General features: G+C 38.7%; 1 protein-coding gene across 2 annotated transcripts; it reads left to right on the top strand.

The window, feature by feature from the left end:
- Positions 1-3,094: 3,094 nt before the first annotated feature.
- On the top strand, positions 3,095-18,924 carry cracr2aa (calcium release activated channel regulator 2Aa). 2 transcript variants are annotated; one of them, XM_080304953.1, is made up of 19 exons: positions 3,095-3,305; positions 4,339-4,449; positions 5,625-6,020; positions 7,471-7,582; positions 7,663-7,843; positions 9,950-10,096; positions 10,345-10,435; positions 10,543-10,638; positions 11,634-11,821; positions 12,306-12,377; positions 13,416-13,461; positions 13,619-13,698; positions 13,811-14,156; positions 14,286-14,418; positions 14,689-14,770; positions 15,023-15,137; positions 15,289-15,390; positions 16,047-16,123; positions 17,859-18,924. In XM_080304953.1, exons 3-19 carry the CDS (start codon positions 5,811-5,813, stop codon positions 17,944-17,946), a joined length of 2,166 nt encoding a protein of 721 aa, XP_080161079.1. In that variant the 5' UTR covers positions 3,095-3,305; positions 4,339-4,449; positions 5,625-5,810; the 3' UTR covers positions 17,947-18,924. The 2 variants fall into 2 exon arrangements, with proteins under 2 accessions (XP_080161079.1, XP_026032427.2); XM_026176642.2 differs by lacking the exon at positions 4,339-4,449.
- Positions 18,925-18,974: the final 50 nt, after the last annotated feature.

Genomic DNA, 18,974 nt, shown 5'->3' with positions numbered 1-18,974 from the left:
GTACGATTACAGCATACAGTATTATTGTCACTGCTACATTTCTGTAACGCGTACCAGAAATTATTTCCACTACTAATGTTGAGCTCAAAGGTTATATTAATAAACGGTTAATGAATGTGTATTTATGACGACGATTTGTGAGACTGGTAAACTTACCTTTGTTCGTACGATGGTCTTTCGTTCTACACGGTGCATTTCAAGGTCCTGCACCCATCCGTCGGTAAACTGTACCTGGGCTAAACTTCACGAGTGTATGCACTCACTCCAAGAACCGTATGATTATAAATATGCATATAAATATGCTACGATGAGATAGCTGACTTCATCTAACTAGCAAATGTTTTCCAGGCTACGTTGGTGATGCAGTTTTTTTTAATGTGTATGATATTTTTGTCATGCGATTTTAAAGCCAGTCCTACAAGCGCATCCAAGAATAACATGCAGCTTATCTCAGAACTGTCGGTGAAAATTATTCTTGGAGCTAGGTTTAATTGAGCTGCATTCTAAAGAGGTGCAATTTCACAATTTGTGTATATTTTCTAAGTTCACTATTTTGTCACGTGTTGAGAAAAACACAGATTTTAAAATTACATGGTCTAATATTTACATTTAGCATATAACTGCAACATGCTTTTTTTTCGTTTTTTTTGAATGACTCGAAAGGACTTGAAATTCAAAATGTCAGACTTGTGACTTGACTCGGACTTTTACACCAGTGACTTGAGACTCGACTCTGACTTGCCTGACATTACTTGAGACTTGACTTGAGACTTGAGGATAAAGACTTGAGACTTACTTGAGACTTGCAAAACAATGACTTGGTCCCACCTCTGCTAGTTAAACTCGCCCAATATAAATAGAATCATGATTTTGTTTAGTTTATAATTTTGTCCTTGATAATTTTCCAAATAAAGTGCTTCATCAGTGTCTACCATAAACAAAAATGTGAATATCACTCACACAATACGATGGATCTTGTGTAGACATAAGGATTCATTCAGGGCCGTGCAGAGAGGTTTAAAGGGGCGGGTGCTCAAAGTTAAAAAGGGGCACATTGAACCAGGCTGAATAACACCAACACACATTCATCAAGAATCTAATATGGGCAACAAGGCAAAGCAAACGTAGCCAATGTTTTAGCTGTTGAGGGGTTGCTGCTGATAGTGCTGGAGGGCAGGGCTGTGTTGATCTGAGACTGTAGACATTAAAAAGTCCATAGGAGAGATGGTAGCTGATTAAACAAGTGTCATGAGATAATAACAAAATGCAAAGATTGGTGACAGCGCTTGGAACCATAAGGACACAAAAACTGTGAGAAATAATTTAGGCTCTGCCTGTGAATCACTCTTTGCTTCTCTTCTTCCTTCCATCCCATCATTTCATATATCACTCTCCACTTGCTATGTGAGAACAAGGCACAACTTGCTATTGCAATAAACTATAATCTAATTATCCACACCTAACAACTCTTGCACGTAATCTATAATAAAATGATGACAGAAAAATGTTATAGCACTGCCTTTAGTAGCCTCACACAGCTCCTGCTGTTTCCTCCTCATGTCCTTACCAGCCATGTCTGGACTACGGAGCCCCCCAGGGGACATGGGAGAAAAAAAAATTAGGGAGGAAAAAAAAAAAAAATTAGGGAGGAAAAAAAAAATTAAGACGGACTTTTGCGAGATCTCGCAATAAGTATTGCGAGCGCTCGCAAAAGTATTGCGAGATCTCGCAAAAGTTTTAGCCGCATTCTTCGCAGGCCGCCAGCTCGAAGCCGACCGGGAGGTCGAGGCACGATGTGCCGGGAAAGCGGTGTTCCTCCCGGCTGTAGTAGGTCTCGACCTCCCGTTAGCTTCGAGCTAGTGGGTGTCAGATCTCCAAAAACGTCGGAGCTCTTTTGCAAATATGTGATGTCTTGTAAACCGAGCAGGTATCTGACATTTACACAACTACATTCACGCCTCAAAATATCTTAAAAGTGTATTTTGTGACCCAGAAAGAGTAATATTACAACTAAGTAGCTGCCGCCATTGTTGGAGTTTTGCGAGATCTCGCAATACTTTTGCGAGATCTCGCAAAAGTCCGTCTTAATTTTTTTTTTCTCCCTAATTTTTTTTTCCTCCCTAATTTTTTTTTTCCTCCGTAATTTTTTTCCTCCCATGTCCCCTGGGGGGCTCCGTATTTTTCTGATACTTGACAATTTTTTTTTTGACAACTGACACCTGACAATTTTTTTTCTGATACCTGACAATTTTTTGTCTGATACCTGACAATTTTTTGTCTGATACCTGACGATGTCCTAAAATGTACACCGTACAGGTAATGTTTGTCGCGCTGTTGCACACACAGCACGCTCGTTTGTTTCAGTTCGTCAGCTGCCACAAGACAGCTTACCAACGTGTACGTAATAAGCTACTCCTGGGTGCTACACACTACAGTGTACGCTGTACACCTACTTACTGGTTTTGTCGCATCAGTCTGTGTCTCTGAGTTAACTTGTGTTTCTCCTACAGCTCCGGACCGCTAAAAATGCGCGTGCTCTTTGTGAGCTCGTTCCCGGCTCGTAACCAGCGCGTTCTGCCATCAAGAGCGATCATTGGTTAAATGTGATCATGTGACTGATGCAAGCCAGATCCTTTTATTTAGCAAAACTGTGATTAATAGTTAAATATTATTGTTGAGGAGCACAGACAGGACTCCGCACGCACACACACATAAAAAAAATAATAATAATTTTTTTTAAAAAGTTGCCTCAACAAAAGGGCACTTTGGGCACCCATCAGGAAAGGGGCGGGTGCTCAAGCCCCTCTAGCCCCCCCTCTGCACGTGCCTGGATTCATTACACGTAAAACCTGTAACACAACCTGTAAAACAACGACACGACCTCTCTTTTGTGTCTTAAAACAAGCAGCGACTGCAGGGCACATTCTCTTACGAATTTGGGTTACTTCCTCATACTTTACAAAGTTAGTGTAGTATGAGGAAATACTGCTACTACTACCAAGAAAGATAACACATCTTACAAGATGTATAAGTTTCCTCGCGGATGACGGTTGCTCCTGAGTGGCCGCTTACCGCGTGTGGACTTCCTTGTTACCGTTGCTACGGTTACCAGCGATGACTTGGCTGAAGTCCCTCCCTCCGAGTTTGCCCCGTCAGTGCTGCTCACTCAAGTTCCTTTACACACACACACACCCAACCACACAAGGGAGTTTATAGTAAACAGTGAACTTCATATGAAGCGGATGAGGCCGATACAGCGCAAGATATTTATTTTCTTCTACTTGAATTCTACTTTTTAGTCACGGGTACGTACTTTACCCATTCCCCGCTAAATACTTAGTAACAGGATGCACATTGTCGTTGCTGCTAGCCAAACGTTACAACTGTATGTTTTCGGGAAGACTTTTTAATATGTTCATGCAGTACGTTTGTTTGCACTGTTGTTATTGCAGTATTTTTATATTGAGAAGATTTCAGTTGCCGCAGGAAGTTTTACAACATCGGAAATGAAGTAAACATTACGTTTTAACTTGTCAAGCCACACGTGAACTGAAACCTGAGCTATTCTTTTCTCTTAGCTTTGTCTCGTTTACCACAAGCGTCGTCCCCGCTTTCTTTTCGCTATATGTACAATGTGCACGTGACGATTAATTTGACTGCTTGACAGGTGTAACTGGTATTTATTTAACAAATTGAAGTTGGACATACTCCACCCTGTGGCGGAAAATCGACGGTTGTTATATTTAGATGCTGTTGACTTTTTAGGAAGTTGAGTGAATATGTTTGTTTGGCAGCCTGTAATACGTGAAATATTCTGCCGACACATGCAGCGATATAAAAACATTGAACGACTTGGCAGAAGACAGGAGGTTATGACCCGCTGAACTTAAATAAAAACAGTCCCAGTCATTTGTTTTAAGCTGTGCATTAAAATGTATTTTCTGTAAATACAGGTTCAAAATAAGTGTGACACTTGTGACCAATTTTTATAAGAGGAAGAAAGCAGAGGACAGTTTACATGTTGTGAAATATTCTGAAGATGTGTTGCAAAAAAGTCCACTTTTTTTAGTCAACTTGTTAAAAAATTTCTCAAGAGGATTATTATTAGACTTTATATTTAATTGTAGTTGTCATGAACAGGTCTGAGAAATGGCACCTCGGTTTTGCCAGTTATTGATCTGTGACAGGCTAGTTGAAAGAATGGAAAATAAAGGTTATGGCTGTTGTGTTTAGTTGGAGACCAACAACTTAAATTGTCTCAGTCTAGCCCTGACCACAATGTTTGCTTAAATGTTGCTAACTGCGGTAGCTCTAACAGCTGTTACATGCCAACCCCAGAGACAGATAAGGCAGCTATGCAAAGCAGGTACCTTTTATGTGTTTAAACACTGGATCTTAGGAAAAGGACAGTTTTCTGGCAGTGAAAACAAGGATCCAGGCATTACATAGGTAGGTTTTTTAAAAAAGTATTTATTTGTTTTCTCTAAAAGTATTGACAACATTTCCAAGTTTTAACACAGGAGGCATTAACCTTGTGTGCTTATGTGGTTAAAGGCTGGAACGATTATAGACAATATTATTGTTGATATTATGAGCCTGAGGAAAAAAGAGCAATTCACCTTAGTTCCCTTTCTTGTTTCCTCTGAAATTCTTAATCATTGTCTTTTGCATAGACCTCATGAGGCTTGACACGCTAAATGTTACACAATTGTTGCATATTAAACAATAGCTAATATTGCTTACCAGTTTATGCAACCATTGAGATGGCTGAACACCAAATGCTGTAATAGATAAATGTAAAAAGTTAAATCTGTGGTAAAATGTTTACTTTATCGTCAAGGTTTGCCAAACCAGTTTAGATTAAATATAATACAGACATTTTTAAGTCAACTTTATGAGCAAAGCAAATATGAATCATTTGACTTGTCCTTCCATGTGGGTTTGCTAGTGTGTGTCTGAACCTGCTTTCTCATCTGTTCTTTTACCTGCCTACATGCATGTCAGATTTTTCCTCTGTCTGTTCCACATGTCTGCATTTGCGTAGGTCATCACACACAGCTTCAGAAGCTGCCGTTTATAAATCGATTGAGCAAAGTCACGGTGCACAAGTTGAAGGCAGTCTTCCAAACCAATGCACACAGAACTGTTGTCTGCATAAAACCCACCAGTAATAGAGTAATCAGTCAATATTTCCTGGTAAAGACCACCCTCGTCATACCACAAGTTTCAGCTGCAGTTTTGGGTTTACTTGTCAGATGACATTACTTTCAGCAGCAGCCGTCATCCCTGAATGTAAAGAGAAGAGCAGCAGTAGTTTTAGGTGTGCAGCTAGTACTATGTAAGTCAAAAACAGAATCAGGATTTGTAGCAGAAAGAGAGAAAGGAACTACACATTTTAAATGAGTGATTCTTGTCTGTTATACGATTGTAACCAATTAATATTAGTTTAATTAGATGTATCAAACAAAACTCCCTTTTATAGACTTCATGTTTTCATGTTTGCACTTCATGCAAATCTCTAATTTCTATACAATTTTATGTACTTTTGCATATAGAACAACAAAAAAAGATATATTTAATGGGAAAGCAGTCATAACTGAACACTCTTTTTGTCTCTCTCATAGGTTTGAGCTGGTAATTAAAGAGGTGGTTGCTAAGAGATGACAGTCGGTGACATTGGTGAAAGCCTCAGATGTTCAGCAGACTAAAGCTCCACTCGTTTGGGATCTTTTTCCTGCACGCCTCAGTCTGTACCTGGCTCATATGAAGGACGTGGAAAACGGTCTTCTATCAACAAACTCATAGTTACCATGGCAGCTTTTACTGCTCCATTTGCCAACACCAGTGCCATGAACTCCATGTTGGCCCATACCGCCTGGCAAAGCCAAGAAAGCAATGATGAGGCAAGTACGAGTGGGAACGGGAACGTTGGACAGAACACTATTCTGGAGAAAACCCACGAGTTCTTCCAGATGTGCGACATCGAGAACAAGGGTTTCATCACCCGACGGGACATGCAGGTGAGGCTTCTGGTTTAAGGACAACTGATAAAGTTCTGCTATCTTTAAACTAGTGTTATAATCTGTTTTAACATTACTAAAAATAATTTATTTCATAGTAGCCAGCAGAAGAATTAGAAAACATCATTACTACCAACTTTAATCATTCCTAATCAGTTACGTTTTTGCACTGTTTCAATCATTATTCTAAAACCACAGTTTACACATCACATTTTTATTGTGTTTAAAGATAACAGGTCATCATTTATCCAGAATAATATGCAGGGATGTGTCCGCACACTCATTAATGATGCTGAACAGGACACGGATACGACATGCACACCCTTTTCAAAGCGACATAATAGACACTCAGAGACAGAGAGCCACGCGGAAGCTTTGTCATGCAGCTCCTCCACTCACATTATTGTGCAGATTCATTTGCCCCTCAGATATTCATCCAGGCCACGGCTTACACTTTGATGAAGCACTTCTAGGCTCTTGCTCTGAGGAGGACAAACACGTAGAAGATAAGCTTTGATCTGCGGTTTATGATAATGGTTTCTAATTTAACTAGTAATGATGATGAGAGTCCAGTCCTCAAAATTATTTATATGAACATCTGCACTGACTGCTCTCTACTTAAAGGCAATACTTGTCGTGTTACAGGGTTTGTTTTCACACTTTGCTTTCAGCTGACAACGACTGTAACGATATAACAGCTAAATAAACAGCGCTGCTTAAGTTTATTTTCACTGTTGACATTGTAATTTCAGTGGCTGAGTCATTTTCACTTGGCTTCACAGCTTAAAATCCATTTCCAACCACGATCACGAAGGGGATGGCTTTACAGTTGAACTGTTTGCCAACATAAGGGATATGTTCTTCAGATAACACTTCAGAGGAACAGCTGATAGTTGTAGAAAGATGGTATCATTTCTGTGTCCCTGCCCTAGATTTTAAGGGTGCGCATCAGTCAACATTTGCAACAGTGTAAACATCACATAAACTCAAATTGCTTGCAGAGGTGTGGCTGTGTTGGCTTTTGTTAAAGAAAAGAAGTTGCTGTCATGTGCAGTTCTTTAGGAGAATCTCTCTTTCCCACGTTCCTTTGGATTAACCTTTTAAAGCCTTAAATTCTGAAAGATTATGAGAGATTGATAGTCTTGCATCGCCATCATTTCCAGTGGAGATGCCAATGGTCACAAACTGAAGGCTGTATCTACACGAGAAAGATTGTTTCACTGCATGAGTGTGAAACAGTGTTTTGCTAAACAAGATATATATCCGTTAAAGAAGCTCTGGAGCTTATTTGGTTCAATTTAGAATCACCAGGAATAAAAGGAAAATAACCTGACTGTTCCTTAGCTCACAATTTCCACTGCGCACGACTCTCCTTATAAAACTCTACTGTTAAGTTTCAGTACTAATAATGTCCTTGAATATCTGCTGTATTTTCTGTCTTGATTAACAGAGGCTGAACAGTGAGCTTCCTCTAAGTGCGGAGGAGTTGGAGAATGTATTTGATACCCTTGATTCTGATAACAACGGATACCTCACCCTGGAAGAGTTCTCCTCCGGCTTTAGTACGTTTTCTCTCCGTTTCATGTTCAAATAGGAGCATCACACTTCTTATTAATCATCTAAGCTCTTGATCTTTTTTTAGGTTCCTTTTTGTTTGGTAATACCATTGCTGAAGAGGAAGTCATGGGGGAGAAGAACAGCTTGCCAGAGGTCCTGTACCAGACACACAGAGAAGAGGGCCTGGCAAAAGCAGAAGAGGATGAGGAGGAAAAACACTTTTGCATGCTTATGGAGAGCCTTGGAGCCAACAATGTCTTTGAAGAGTGAGTACTATATGAGTGTCTTTGCACACCTTTGTGCATTTTGTACATTAAATTTGAAATGAAAACCTATTTAAAGCCTGACACTTTAATCAGCATGAGAAAAACTTTGTTTCCTCTTATAAGCAAACCTCTTGCCTCTTGGTAGAGTATGTCTGCTTAAAATTTCAAGTCATTTTTATATGATTACATTAAAAACATAGTAATTTAGTGTTACGCCTTAAGATTTTCAAAGAAGCTTGACTTTCTCAAAATCTTTATACTTAAAACTGCCTTCACAAACCTCATTAATGTAAGCTTTCATGTTTTTTCCTCTTTCATGACTGCTTCTTTGTAACTGCTGTTGAGGTCTGTTTAGAGTTTTCTTTGTTAGCATGAAAACTATGTAGTGACAGACTCTTACGAAATGCATGACTAGACTAACCTTTAACAAGCAACTCTAACTCAATAAAAGCAAACAGTAGTGGAGGTGGATGCCAGACTTACACATCCTGTTGGCTTCCACCTACCTGGTTAGAGGTGAACAATGACGTTTTAGTTCAGATGAATTTGTGCAGCACTAACTGATATTGATTTTGGGCAGACCTGGAGAATAAATATTTCAAAATGTTTCTGACTTTCTTAGTCTAATAACTTAAAGGCATGTTGATAAGCTGTTGTTGTTCTGTTCCATAGTAGGAACAGAATGTAACAGGTTATAGATGTTCCAGAAATCAACACTTGTTGCTTTTATTTAATATATTTTTCATTTTGTGTAATGTACTGGGATATTTATAATTACAGCTTTTTGTATTTATTAGAGCTGTTGTTATATTTTCCATATTTTGTAATTATATTTGCAATATATAATAAATTGTATTATTTAATTTAGTTTAGTTAGTTGCTATTATTACTGTGTTGGAGAAACTGTGACCACATAATATCACTGGGATGAATAAAGTGATTCTGATTACAGCCGCTTAGGAGGGCATTGGGGGCTCCACCTGCATTGACCTAAAGCTGTTTGGTCTTTGACCAATATTTAGCAATTTCAGGGTCTGAAGGTGTGAAAGACTTTCAGGATGGAGAACCTTCACACAGCAGCTTGTGACTTTCAGTATTAGTGTCCCATTTCAAATCAAATGCTATAATTTTGCACCAACTACATGATACCCACCTTAAAGTCATTGTTTGTTTGTTTTTTAGCACCCAGATAAAATAAACTGAAAATAGAGTTAGGCGATCTAAAATAAAATACAGCAAATTTTATAGCAAGATAAACTAAATGAGGGAAATAGAGATGAACTAACAGTATAAATGTAGCATGTAGTCGTTGCCAGGGAACAGAGGCGAACGGGAACATTTCTGAGTGTGCATATGGTACTACAGGGTCAGTTGTCAGAAGACAATAGGCCGTACCAGGTTGGATGAAGACCAAATCAGAAGCAAAGGACCTGCTCAGAAGCTGATTAGTAAAAATCTGTGAGGAGAGGTTACTATAGCGACTCCTGCCAGTGGCGGTGGTTGGGGGTGACATACACTTCTGTGTACCTCAGGGTCAGACACAGAGAGCTCGCCAAACAGAATTTAAGCTCTGAAGCAAATGCTTTCCAAGCAAAAATCAAAAGTTGTATCGTAAGAATTCCTTCACTGTGAACAGCTGCAACTTCTCGACTAGAAAATACTAAATTTTCATGTTTGTAGAGTTTATTATATGGACGAGGTGACAGTGTAAAAACAACCTCTGACTCTGATTTTCAGACTTAATGCTATTTCTGTTTTCTTAATGCATTGGTCGTAGACATTGAAGCACATAAAAAACATTTAAACCAGCATGAAGAGCGTTATAGTTAGATTCTTACAGTGCAATAATAATTATCGATTTCTCAAGGTTAAACATAAAATATCCTTTTAAAAATTATGTGATTACGGAGGAGCTGCTTTTCTTCATTGTTATTGTCATGTGCTGTTGCTGTGGTAAAATCTCTAACATTCCCCACCGCATTACTTCTATTTTTCTTCCAAATAACGGTACTTATTTCCTCATGAACCCTTGTGACAAAGACATCTGATATCAGTAAATGAATTGGCTTAGCCGCTGCAATTATCTGCTTAATTTTGTCCCATCAGTCCTGCTGAAGTGCGCAGTCTTTGGGCCCAGCTGCGCCGGGATGAACCACACCTTTTATCCAATTTCGAGGACTTCCTAGGTAGAGTGACATCCCAGATCCGAGAGGCCAACCAGGAGAAGAGGGAGATGGAGAGTGCTCTCAAAAGGTCAGAAAACATTCATGTATATTTGATGCAGTCGTCATGAAAGGTTGAAATATTATTGGAGGTTTTTCAGATTTGAATGACTGACAGTGCTGCGACAAAGCTCCTTAATCACTGTGTAAATCATTTACAGAAGCTTTTTCTCTCTAGTGCATTATTATTTTAGTGATCAATTTTATAGATCTGTTATGTCAATAGGGTTATTTATATACATTGCACAATATTCTATCTAACTGTTATATCTAAATCAGGAAAGCAGCAACACATGATAATGAGATCCAGCGACTATACGAGGAGATGGAGCAGCAAATAAAAAGTGAAAAGGAGAGAATTGTGCTGCAGGTACAAAGCAATCACTGGTGTTTTCTGTTAGAGTCGACTTACCTTTGCTCTGTCAGATGTTTTGCATTTTAATCTGACTTTTCAACTTTGTTCTTTGTCCACTGAAGGACTATGAGCGGTTTCTGTCTCGCAGTCAGGACCTGGAGCTGCAGCTGTCCCGTAAGGAGAAGGAGCTGGAACAACTCTTCCAGAAACAGAAAAGAGTGAGCTGAATTTAGCAGAATGATTTCCACCACTGTCCCACGCTGGAGTATTTAGATGAAATCTAATAGAGAGAAAATAAATTACAGATGAAACTCTTTAACCCAAGTGAGGTAAATTCAGTTGTTAAAACATGTGAGACACGACAGATAACAGAATGCAGTCATAAAGTAATTCACTCTTCACCATAAATGCTAGACAGATAGTAGCAGGTTATATCACACCTTTATGCTTTTATGATTAATTACCAAGCTGAAAATTAGTTCTGGTCATGCTGGTTTGCTGTTTATGCAGAACAATCAACCACACATCATAATGGCTGCTACAGCTTAAGCAGCATCCAGTCTGATAATGCTGATTATTCTTTTACTGGTTTATGCACCGAATGCACTCCAGACCACAAGTGTTTGGACAGTTTCACATGGCTCTGTCAGCAGCACCAACATTTTAAAACGAAGGCATGAATAATGCAGTAGGAAAATAACCAACACAGTGTCCAAAAGTTACAACGCGGAAAACCCAATTTTATTTTTTTCTTTGTGCATCTTTGTGGCATTTTGACACCTGTGGGATTGTTATTCTCCACAGACTTTGAGCCTCTAGTTGAAACTGCACACTGTTTTATCCTGTTACTTGAATCATAACTGGAAAAATGCCTAAAGTATACAAGAGCATCCTGCACGCTCACATTCAGCGTATTAGACAACGTCACATTACTAACAAGGACAAGAATCCTAAACAGCAGGGTTAAGAGGCTGTATAATCATGACTGGCTAATTTAATCTGATCTTAATGCAGTAACATATCTGATGTTACTGTATCCTAGCTTCATGCTGTCCTCATATTAATAGAAGTTAAAGTTACATCAGGCATTTATAATGAGTATTCATGAAATGCTGTCGTATTTAAGGAGACAGTGTAACCAGTTATATTTATCTATCTTATCAGAGGTGTCTTCTTTTCCTTTTTTCTTTTTTCGCTACCCACCTACCTCCAGTTGGAGAGTCAGTGCCAGGAACTACACAGTGAGCAGCATGTGACCAAGGTGGAGAATGTGAAGTTAAAGCAGACAAATGATGAGTTGGCACAGGAGCTGGAAAACACCTCCCAGGAGCTGATGTTGGCACAGGAGCAGCTGAGTTTACTGCAAGAGCAGTCCACACGACTACATGAAGAAAAAGAGATGTAAGCGATGACTGATCTCGGTTTATCTGATCTTTTGGTACCTCGAGCTCTTGCTCTCTCAATTTCTTATCTGTTGCTGATTGATTAGGATGCAAAACTTTGATACTGAAGACATAAATATAATTTGTAAAAACAAAGTAATGTCCACCATACTTTTTACTGCCGTCATGCAAACCCGACGGTTAATAAGCTATTAAACATCTAAAAATATTTACAAACGTATATGGACTCGTAGAACTCATACTCTTACTCATATTGTAAGTATTTCTGATTTCATTGGCATTTATTCTTATATATTGAATTTTGTATGAACCCACAGTCTGTCAGTTGTGTTTTTTTTTGTTTTTTTATTACTAATGCTGTAAAAACTGTCTCGAAACACTATAAACTTGTTCAAGTCATATGTGAGAAGTGTAAATGCAAAATACAGTATAATGCAATGACAGAGTATTAATAATCACTGATGTCTTGCTGTTTAAAATAGAGAAATATACAGAATAACTGAAGGCCTGCAGAGAGAGCGAGAAAGTCTCCTTAAACAACTGGACCTGCTAAGGTATGGATCAGAATAAAGAAGGTACAGCTGTACATGTCTGCTTTAGAAAGAATTGGAGTGTACAGAAACATGACATGAGTTTTGGGTGTTTTGTCTCTATTTCTTTCCCACTGATGAGCTCCAAAGCCAATTTTCGCAACCGAAACAAGTTATCCAAAAAAGTAATTTCTTTCTGTTTTCATGTGAGATTTGTTGTTTAACTAAATCAGAACAGCACTGAGGAGCAAACATCTCAGTTGGTAATTCATCTTTTACAAGTGTACCAGTCCCATAACAAAGAAAAACTGATTAGTTTCTCAGCCTCAAAGCCTTTTCAGAAGATGAGTTTTTGATCCTTTAAGGCTGCTTTTGAAAGAAATGTTGCTTTACAGTAAATGACAGCGATTCCTATCCGATTATCCAAAGGCTTTTTTCTGTATCAGTTCCAGACCGCGTGTTTGGACGGTTTCACGCCTCTGTCTGCAGCACCAACAATTTGAAATGAATGAATGAATAATGCATCAAGAAAATAACTCAACATGGGACAACCCCTTTTTTTGTATTGCATTTTTACGTCCAGCATGATCGTTATCCTGCACAGACAGTGGGCTTCCATATGAAATGGCACACTGTTTTATCCCATTATCTGGATCACTGGAAAGTATGCAGGAGCATTCTGCATGCTCACATTCAGCCAGCTCCTTTAAAACGTATTAGACAACATTTCTGTATCGAGCATTACAAGAATCCTAATCATCAGGGCGAAGATGTGGCATAATCACGACCGGTGAATTTAATCTGATCTTAATCTGACCGAGTTGCGTTACACTTGCTGTGGACCGAAACGACAGCAGTCGCAACAACAACGACACATGGGCTGAAGTGTCTGAACTGAATCTAACAGAGAAAAGTTTCTGCTGATGATTTAAGTATAAAGAAGGTTTTTCAAAAAGATTTAATTTGAAGAACAAAGAAATTGCGCCTTGTATATATTTGAATGTTTGAACCACTTTGACTGAAGTTCTCAGTCTTTATTTTTTATCCCTTCTTTCTTTTCAGGGAGATGAACAAACATTTACGAGATGAAAGGGACATTTGCTATCAGGTGTGTTTCGTGTGTGAATTTCATTCCCTTGATTATTTAAATTTATCCTCTCAGTTCATTTTATTTTTGCCCTTTTTAAAAAGATTGCAAATACAGTATATATATAAAAATATCAGACTCTCGTGCCATATTGCAAATAAACACTGTGACTCTGCAGAAACCAAAGAATTCTAAAACATCGGGTTTGAAGCCTTTAATTGGTGTCGGGAAACGCATAAATACAGATGTCTTCAAAAGGTAACAAATGTCATTACCTTGAATGGAAGGCAAGCCAAAGCTTATACACCCTTGGCTATTTATTTTATGTATTAATGTTTATTGTATGTGCAATGTTACTTTCTATCTGCAGTGAGGATGAGGAGGAACTAACCTCCAGCTCTATGAGGCACCGCTTAGTCAATGGGTCATGCCAGCCGTTTTGTGCAGCACAAGCAAGAGGCCAAGGACATCTCCAGAGAATCATTTCAATTGAGGAGGACCACCTCCCCTCCTTCCTGATTGACTGTCAAGTCCAAACCCCACTTCAAGAATGCAATGAAGGAAAGAAGGTCTCAGATAATGAAGACAATATAGACTTGGTGATGAGTGATATTCATCCTCGCATGTCTTCAGCCTCGCACCAACAAAGCATGGAGAAAATGGAAACCCCCTCGTCTCCGAGAGGCCAGCCTGTTGGCAAAGAGAACAGCATGAATGTAAGCTTCGTCACGCTGTTGTAGCGTCAACTTTCTCACACATGCAATATGCGAGCCTTTGCTGACTGGCAATAAAAAGCGAGTTCTCATATTCTTTAGGTCTTATTCCTGTTCGTCCTGTTTCTTTAGGAGGAAGTTAGCACTTTAGCACCTGAACGCCTCTTCAAGATCGTCCTGGTAGGAAATTCTAGTGTTGGAAAGACCTGCCTCCTCCGACGATTTTGTGATGACACCTTCCACCCCGGCACCTCCGCCACTGTGGGTACGTATTTTATAGTGTAAACAGACATTAGCTGGTTTAAGAAAAGCATTCGAAGCTCTGTGGTTGACCTCGAGCTTTGTATGCGTTTGCCTGCACAGCACTAAATGTAACAGTTGGTTATGACAGTTTTTTTCTCCTCGGGGTGCAGTGCTGTCAGCAATGAACGTTCAATCCGGGGCTGAAATAGCCTTAAACACGATCAAACTGTAAAGTATAATAACCTTTGGCGTTATATGCTTATGATGTCATTTGTTTTGTCTGAATGTGCAGGTATAGACTACAGTGTAAAAACAATAGCTGTGGATAACAGCCAGGTGGCACTGCAGCTGTGGGATACAGCAGGACAGGAGAGGTGAGCTTTTCAGACACTGTCAGGTGTGGATTTGGCTGAGATCTTTAAACTTTCTAATCTGTTATTATTTTTTTCTCTAATGTGATCAAATGTTCTCAACTAACAGAAGCAATGATCAAGCAAAACGTTTTTTTTCTTATGCGGTGACAAAACCTTCGCATGTTTTTACCTGAGTAAAGAGGCAGAAAAAGTACTTTTCCATTATGTAAGCTGTACCCATAAATTTGCTACTTCCTCCTGCTTGTCCTGCAGGTATCGAAGCATCACCAAGCAGTTCTTTCGTAAGGCTGATGGTGTGGTTGTGATGTATGATATCACTACTGAGGAGAGTTTCACAGCTGTAAGACAGTGGCTCACTAGTGTTAAGGTAAGGCAGTACCAGTCACAAAAACACCACAATCCCATTTTTGTGTTTTGCTTTATTTTGCTTACCTGCTATAAAAAACAAACAAATTACATTAAAAAACAAAAAAACAAGGCTGTTTTAGCCTGTGCTCTTTCCTTAACTTGCTTCACAGGAAGGGGCAGGTGAGGACATCCCCGTCATGCTCCTGGGAAACAAAACAGACAAGGAGACTCAAAGAGAAGTTCAGAAAAGTATCGGCGAAAGATTAGCCAAGGTCTGTGTCTGTTGTTGCTGCTAAGCATGAGATTCTGTTTTAGTCACTGTTAGTTTCTGGTCAGTCATACTACAAATGAAAGAAACATGAAGAATAATTAAAAGAAAAGAATTAAAAGAAGCATGAATGAATAATTAATATTCATAATTTAGGTTTTTTTTTTTATCCTTCTAATCTCTAGCGGGTGTTGTAGTTTCTATAGTTACTGGACAGAGTCTTGTGAACTAATATTGCTATATAAGAAATGTTTCTTTCTTAGTGCTTTTACAATTTTCAGTGTAGGATTTATCGTCTACATTTCTCAAGGTAGCACAGAAGTCATTTTAGAATAGAATAGAAATATCCTATTTCCCCATGATCGGAAGGTCGGTGGTTCGAATCCACTGAACAGCTACCCTGAGGTACCCCTGAGCAAGGTACCGTCCCTACACACTGCTCCCCGGGCGCCCAATGGCTGCCCACTGCTTCACTGAGTGAATGGGTTAAATGCAGAGAGGAATTTCCCCAAGGGGGTCAATAAAGTACACATTCTTTCTTTTACTGTCCTTCATTGGATCATTGGGGAAATTCATGTGTTCCAGCAGTTTTAGTTTTAGTCAAAAGTTTTAGATTTCCTTGTAAGATTCTTTTAATCTGTCACCTTTTGGCTCTTTTAGGACTGCCAGATGACGTTCTATGAGTGCAGCGCCTGCTCTGGGTACAATGTCGTGGAGTCCATGGTTCATTTAGCCAGGTGAGCAAAAATAATGACATTTCAGCAACATTTTGCCCTGCAGGAAACTTCAGTTTGGCAAACTGTGGAGTGATTATCAGTGAGACTTTTCCTGCACCAATATACATCTTTATATGTGACAATACACTACTTAACAAATTTATTAGAACAACTGTAATAAAAACAAGAAAACAAAAATATATTAGAAACATGTTATTTAATTTAAAAAAAAAATGAATCCACATTTTTATAGCCAAGTTTGAGTTGGCACACTGGACTTCTTACTTATGAGAAGTCAATAATTAATCAAGCTTAATGTTTAATCACTAAAACTTATTTTTCTGCTCATGAAATGGCAAATGGCCTGTATTTGTATAGCGCTTTACACGTTCAGTGAAGGTAAATAAATAACTAATTTGGCATTAAATAAAAATGTGCTTTACTGTTTTCTACAGCTTTTTTGTAAAACAGCACATTTTAAAATTATTCAGTAACAACCGTAATTACAATTTGGCATTAAAAATATAGTTTCAGTTACACAGCTTGAGCATACTACTGGATTAACCATTACAAAAACATAAAACATTTGGTATTTACCACTACTTTTAACTGGTAATTACTGTGGTAAGTACTGTATAAAGACGTAAGTCAAAAGTTTGTAACAATAAGAAAGCAGTCACGTAAAATGCCCAAGTGAAAGTAAAAGAGTAACAGTAACCTGTTTTATGAAATTACTGCTAAAAATTAGGATACTGTAGGTTTGTGAATCTAGACAGCATTATGGTGTGAGTGAGGATTATGGTTCTGGTCTTGGACACAAGAAACAAAAGAAAACAAAATGGTTACTAGAATATTTTTCGTTCTCTGAAAACGCAGTGAGGTATCTCACCATGCGAAGGGCCCGATGGCATGATCAGTCCCTGAAGCTCCAGTATCACTCGGCCTGTCCAAAGGGAGCCCTGTTCTGCAGGCAGTAGAGTCTAATAAAAGTATGTGATAACACCAGCACTTGTAAGCAGGGCCCACGAGTAGCCATATGTCTGATGGAATGCACTCACAGTTATACAGGAGGTTTCAGTCCTTGGCACACATACACCACCAGCCAGCTGCTCCTGGGGAAAATAAAAAATCATGAGGACATGGACTGGTTGAACTGGTTACCTTTTCAAACATCCCTAGCGCCTTATCACTATCTGGCAAATTACACAGGAAGATAATGCATGTCGTACACAACAATGAAAAAAAGGTTCCTTCACACCATCTCTCAAACGTCAGCACTTACCATTATGAGCCAAACGTGTACTGTAGTTAGCACCCAAGTATTCTGAGTGGTTTCTGTCAGTCCTCAAGGGGGGAGTCCATGCACAGTGTCAGCAGCAGCCACAGACCACGAATGTAACACTAGAGCGTCAGAGATACCCACTGCCATGCATTGCATATAGCAGCACTATTAGCACAGGTACTCTGACGTGCTAGTCTGCAATTTTTGCTGTCAAATAAAGTAACTTGTTACGACATCTTAACCACTTACAAAACAAACCCAAATGAATGCAAGTGGAATTCACATCATGGTTTCACCAGAGGACCCTTCCCATAGTGAGAAAAAACTAATCACTGATGAAGACAGAGCAGAGTTAATGCATATGCACGTTTGCATTTTCATAGCAAATCCAACTCCAAAGGGCGAAGCGCATCATGATGCACATCAAGGCTCCTGTTAGAAATTGCTACATTTTTGTTTCATTATGTCTCGTAGAATTCTGAAAGAGCAAGAAGACCAAGAAAAGGAGAAGACTGTCCATCTCGTCAGTATCCACTCAGAGAAGAAGAGATCCTGCTGCTGACAGATAAACAGTTGACACTTACACAGAAGCACTACCCTTTACGTAGATACACGTTGTAAAAGTGTGATCACATGTGCAAGCGAGAACATATCGTGCTGATTGTCATCACAAAATTGTTTACTCTTTGCATTAAAAGTTCTCTGTTATAAATGTGTGATTTGCCAAACTAGTGACAGTTTAAAAATCACTTATTCACGAGGATGAAGTAAAACACGAGTCATAGCTAGTATGTGGATTTCCCTCCGTGGGTCAGATGTAAATATCACTGAACAAATGTTAAGCTAAGTTCACTCTTTTTCAAGTGAAACTAGGACATTTTTAATGAAGGATACTTACTCACATTTGAATGTAACTCACAAATTTCCAATATTTAATAATCTTCCAAAAGCTTTGTAGTATTCAAATGTGGAGTTTTTGCTTTTAATATATGAATTCAGTGTTTAAATGTTTCGCCTTTACATCTTTTTCAAACATTTCAGGTGGACTTAATAGTGTGAATAACTGTAGCATATGACTCATTGTCAAACAACATTACATTTAACACTACTTTTGAAAAGCCTTTGGTGTTCAGGTTTAGATCGCTTTTTAAGTTCGTGGTTAGTCTTTGGACCAAGATTAACTGTGGTGTTAAATAACATTTCGGGATATTATGGTTGCTTCACTTGGTGAACTGCAGTTATATCTTTTTAATGAACAAACAAAAAATGTCATTTAGTATTTGTCCCACAGCTGTTATTGTTCATGTTATTTTATATTACAGGTGTTGTTATAGCAGTACTGCAAGTTACTAGGCTACATGTGTATTAACATGAGAACTCATCTCAGCTTTATTTTGAAAGACACACCCTTGTTCCCAAGAGACCAGACAGTTGACAAATATTTATTCAACTTTTCACTTTACTATGTTTGGTGCCAAGTATTTATGAAAATGATATTCCTGTAACTTGATATGTAATTTGTAACAATGTGGTTTTGGTACTCTCACTAACAGTGAATCACTACTGCCAGGATCTTGCACATTACTCTCA

Source organism: Astatotilapia calliptera, chromosome 7 (assembly GCF_964374335.1).
Source record: "Astatotilapia calliptera chromosome 7, fAstCal68.1, whole genome shotgun sequence".
Taxonomy (NCBI): Eukaryota; Metazoa; Chordata; class Actinopteri; order Cichliformes; family Cichlidae; genus Astatotilapia; species Astatotilapia calliptera.
Note: the sequence above shows the minus strand (reverse complement) of the source record. Positions and strands in the feature narration are given on the sequence as shown.

Coding starts and splice junctions, on each gene's coding strand:
- cracr2aa (XM_026176642.2), top strand. CDS start 5,811: ATGGCAGCTTTTACTGCTCCATTTGCCAACACCAGTGCCATGAACTCC. Junction 10,639..11,633: donor TCTTCCAGAAACAGAAAAGA/GTGAGCTGAATT, acceptor ACCTACCTCCAG/TTGGAGAGTCAGTGCCAGGA. Junction 14,419..14,688: donor CGGCACCTCCGCCACTGTGG/GTACGTATTTTA, acceptor CTGAATGTGCAG/GTATAGACTACAGTGTAAAA.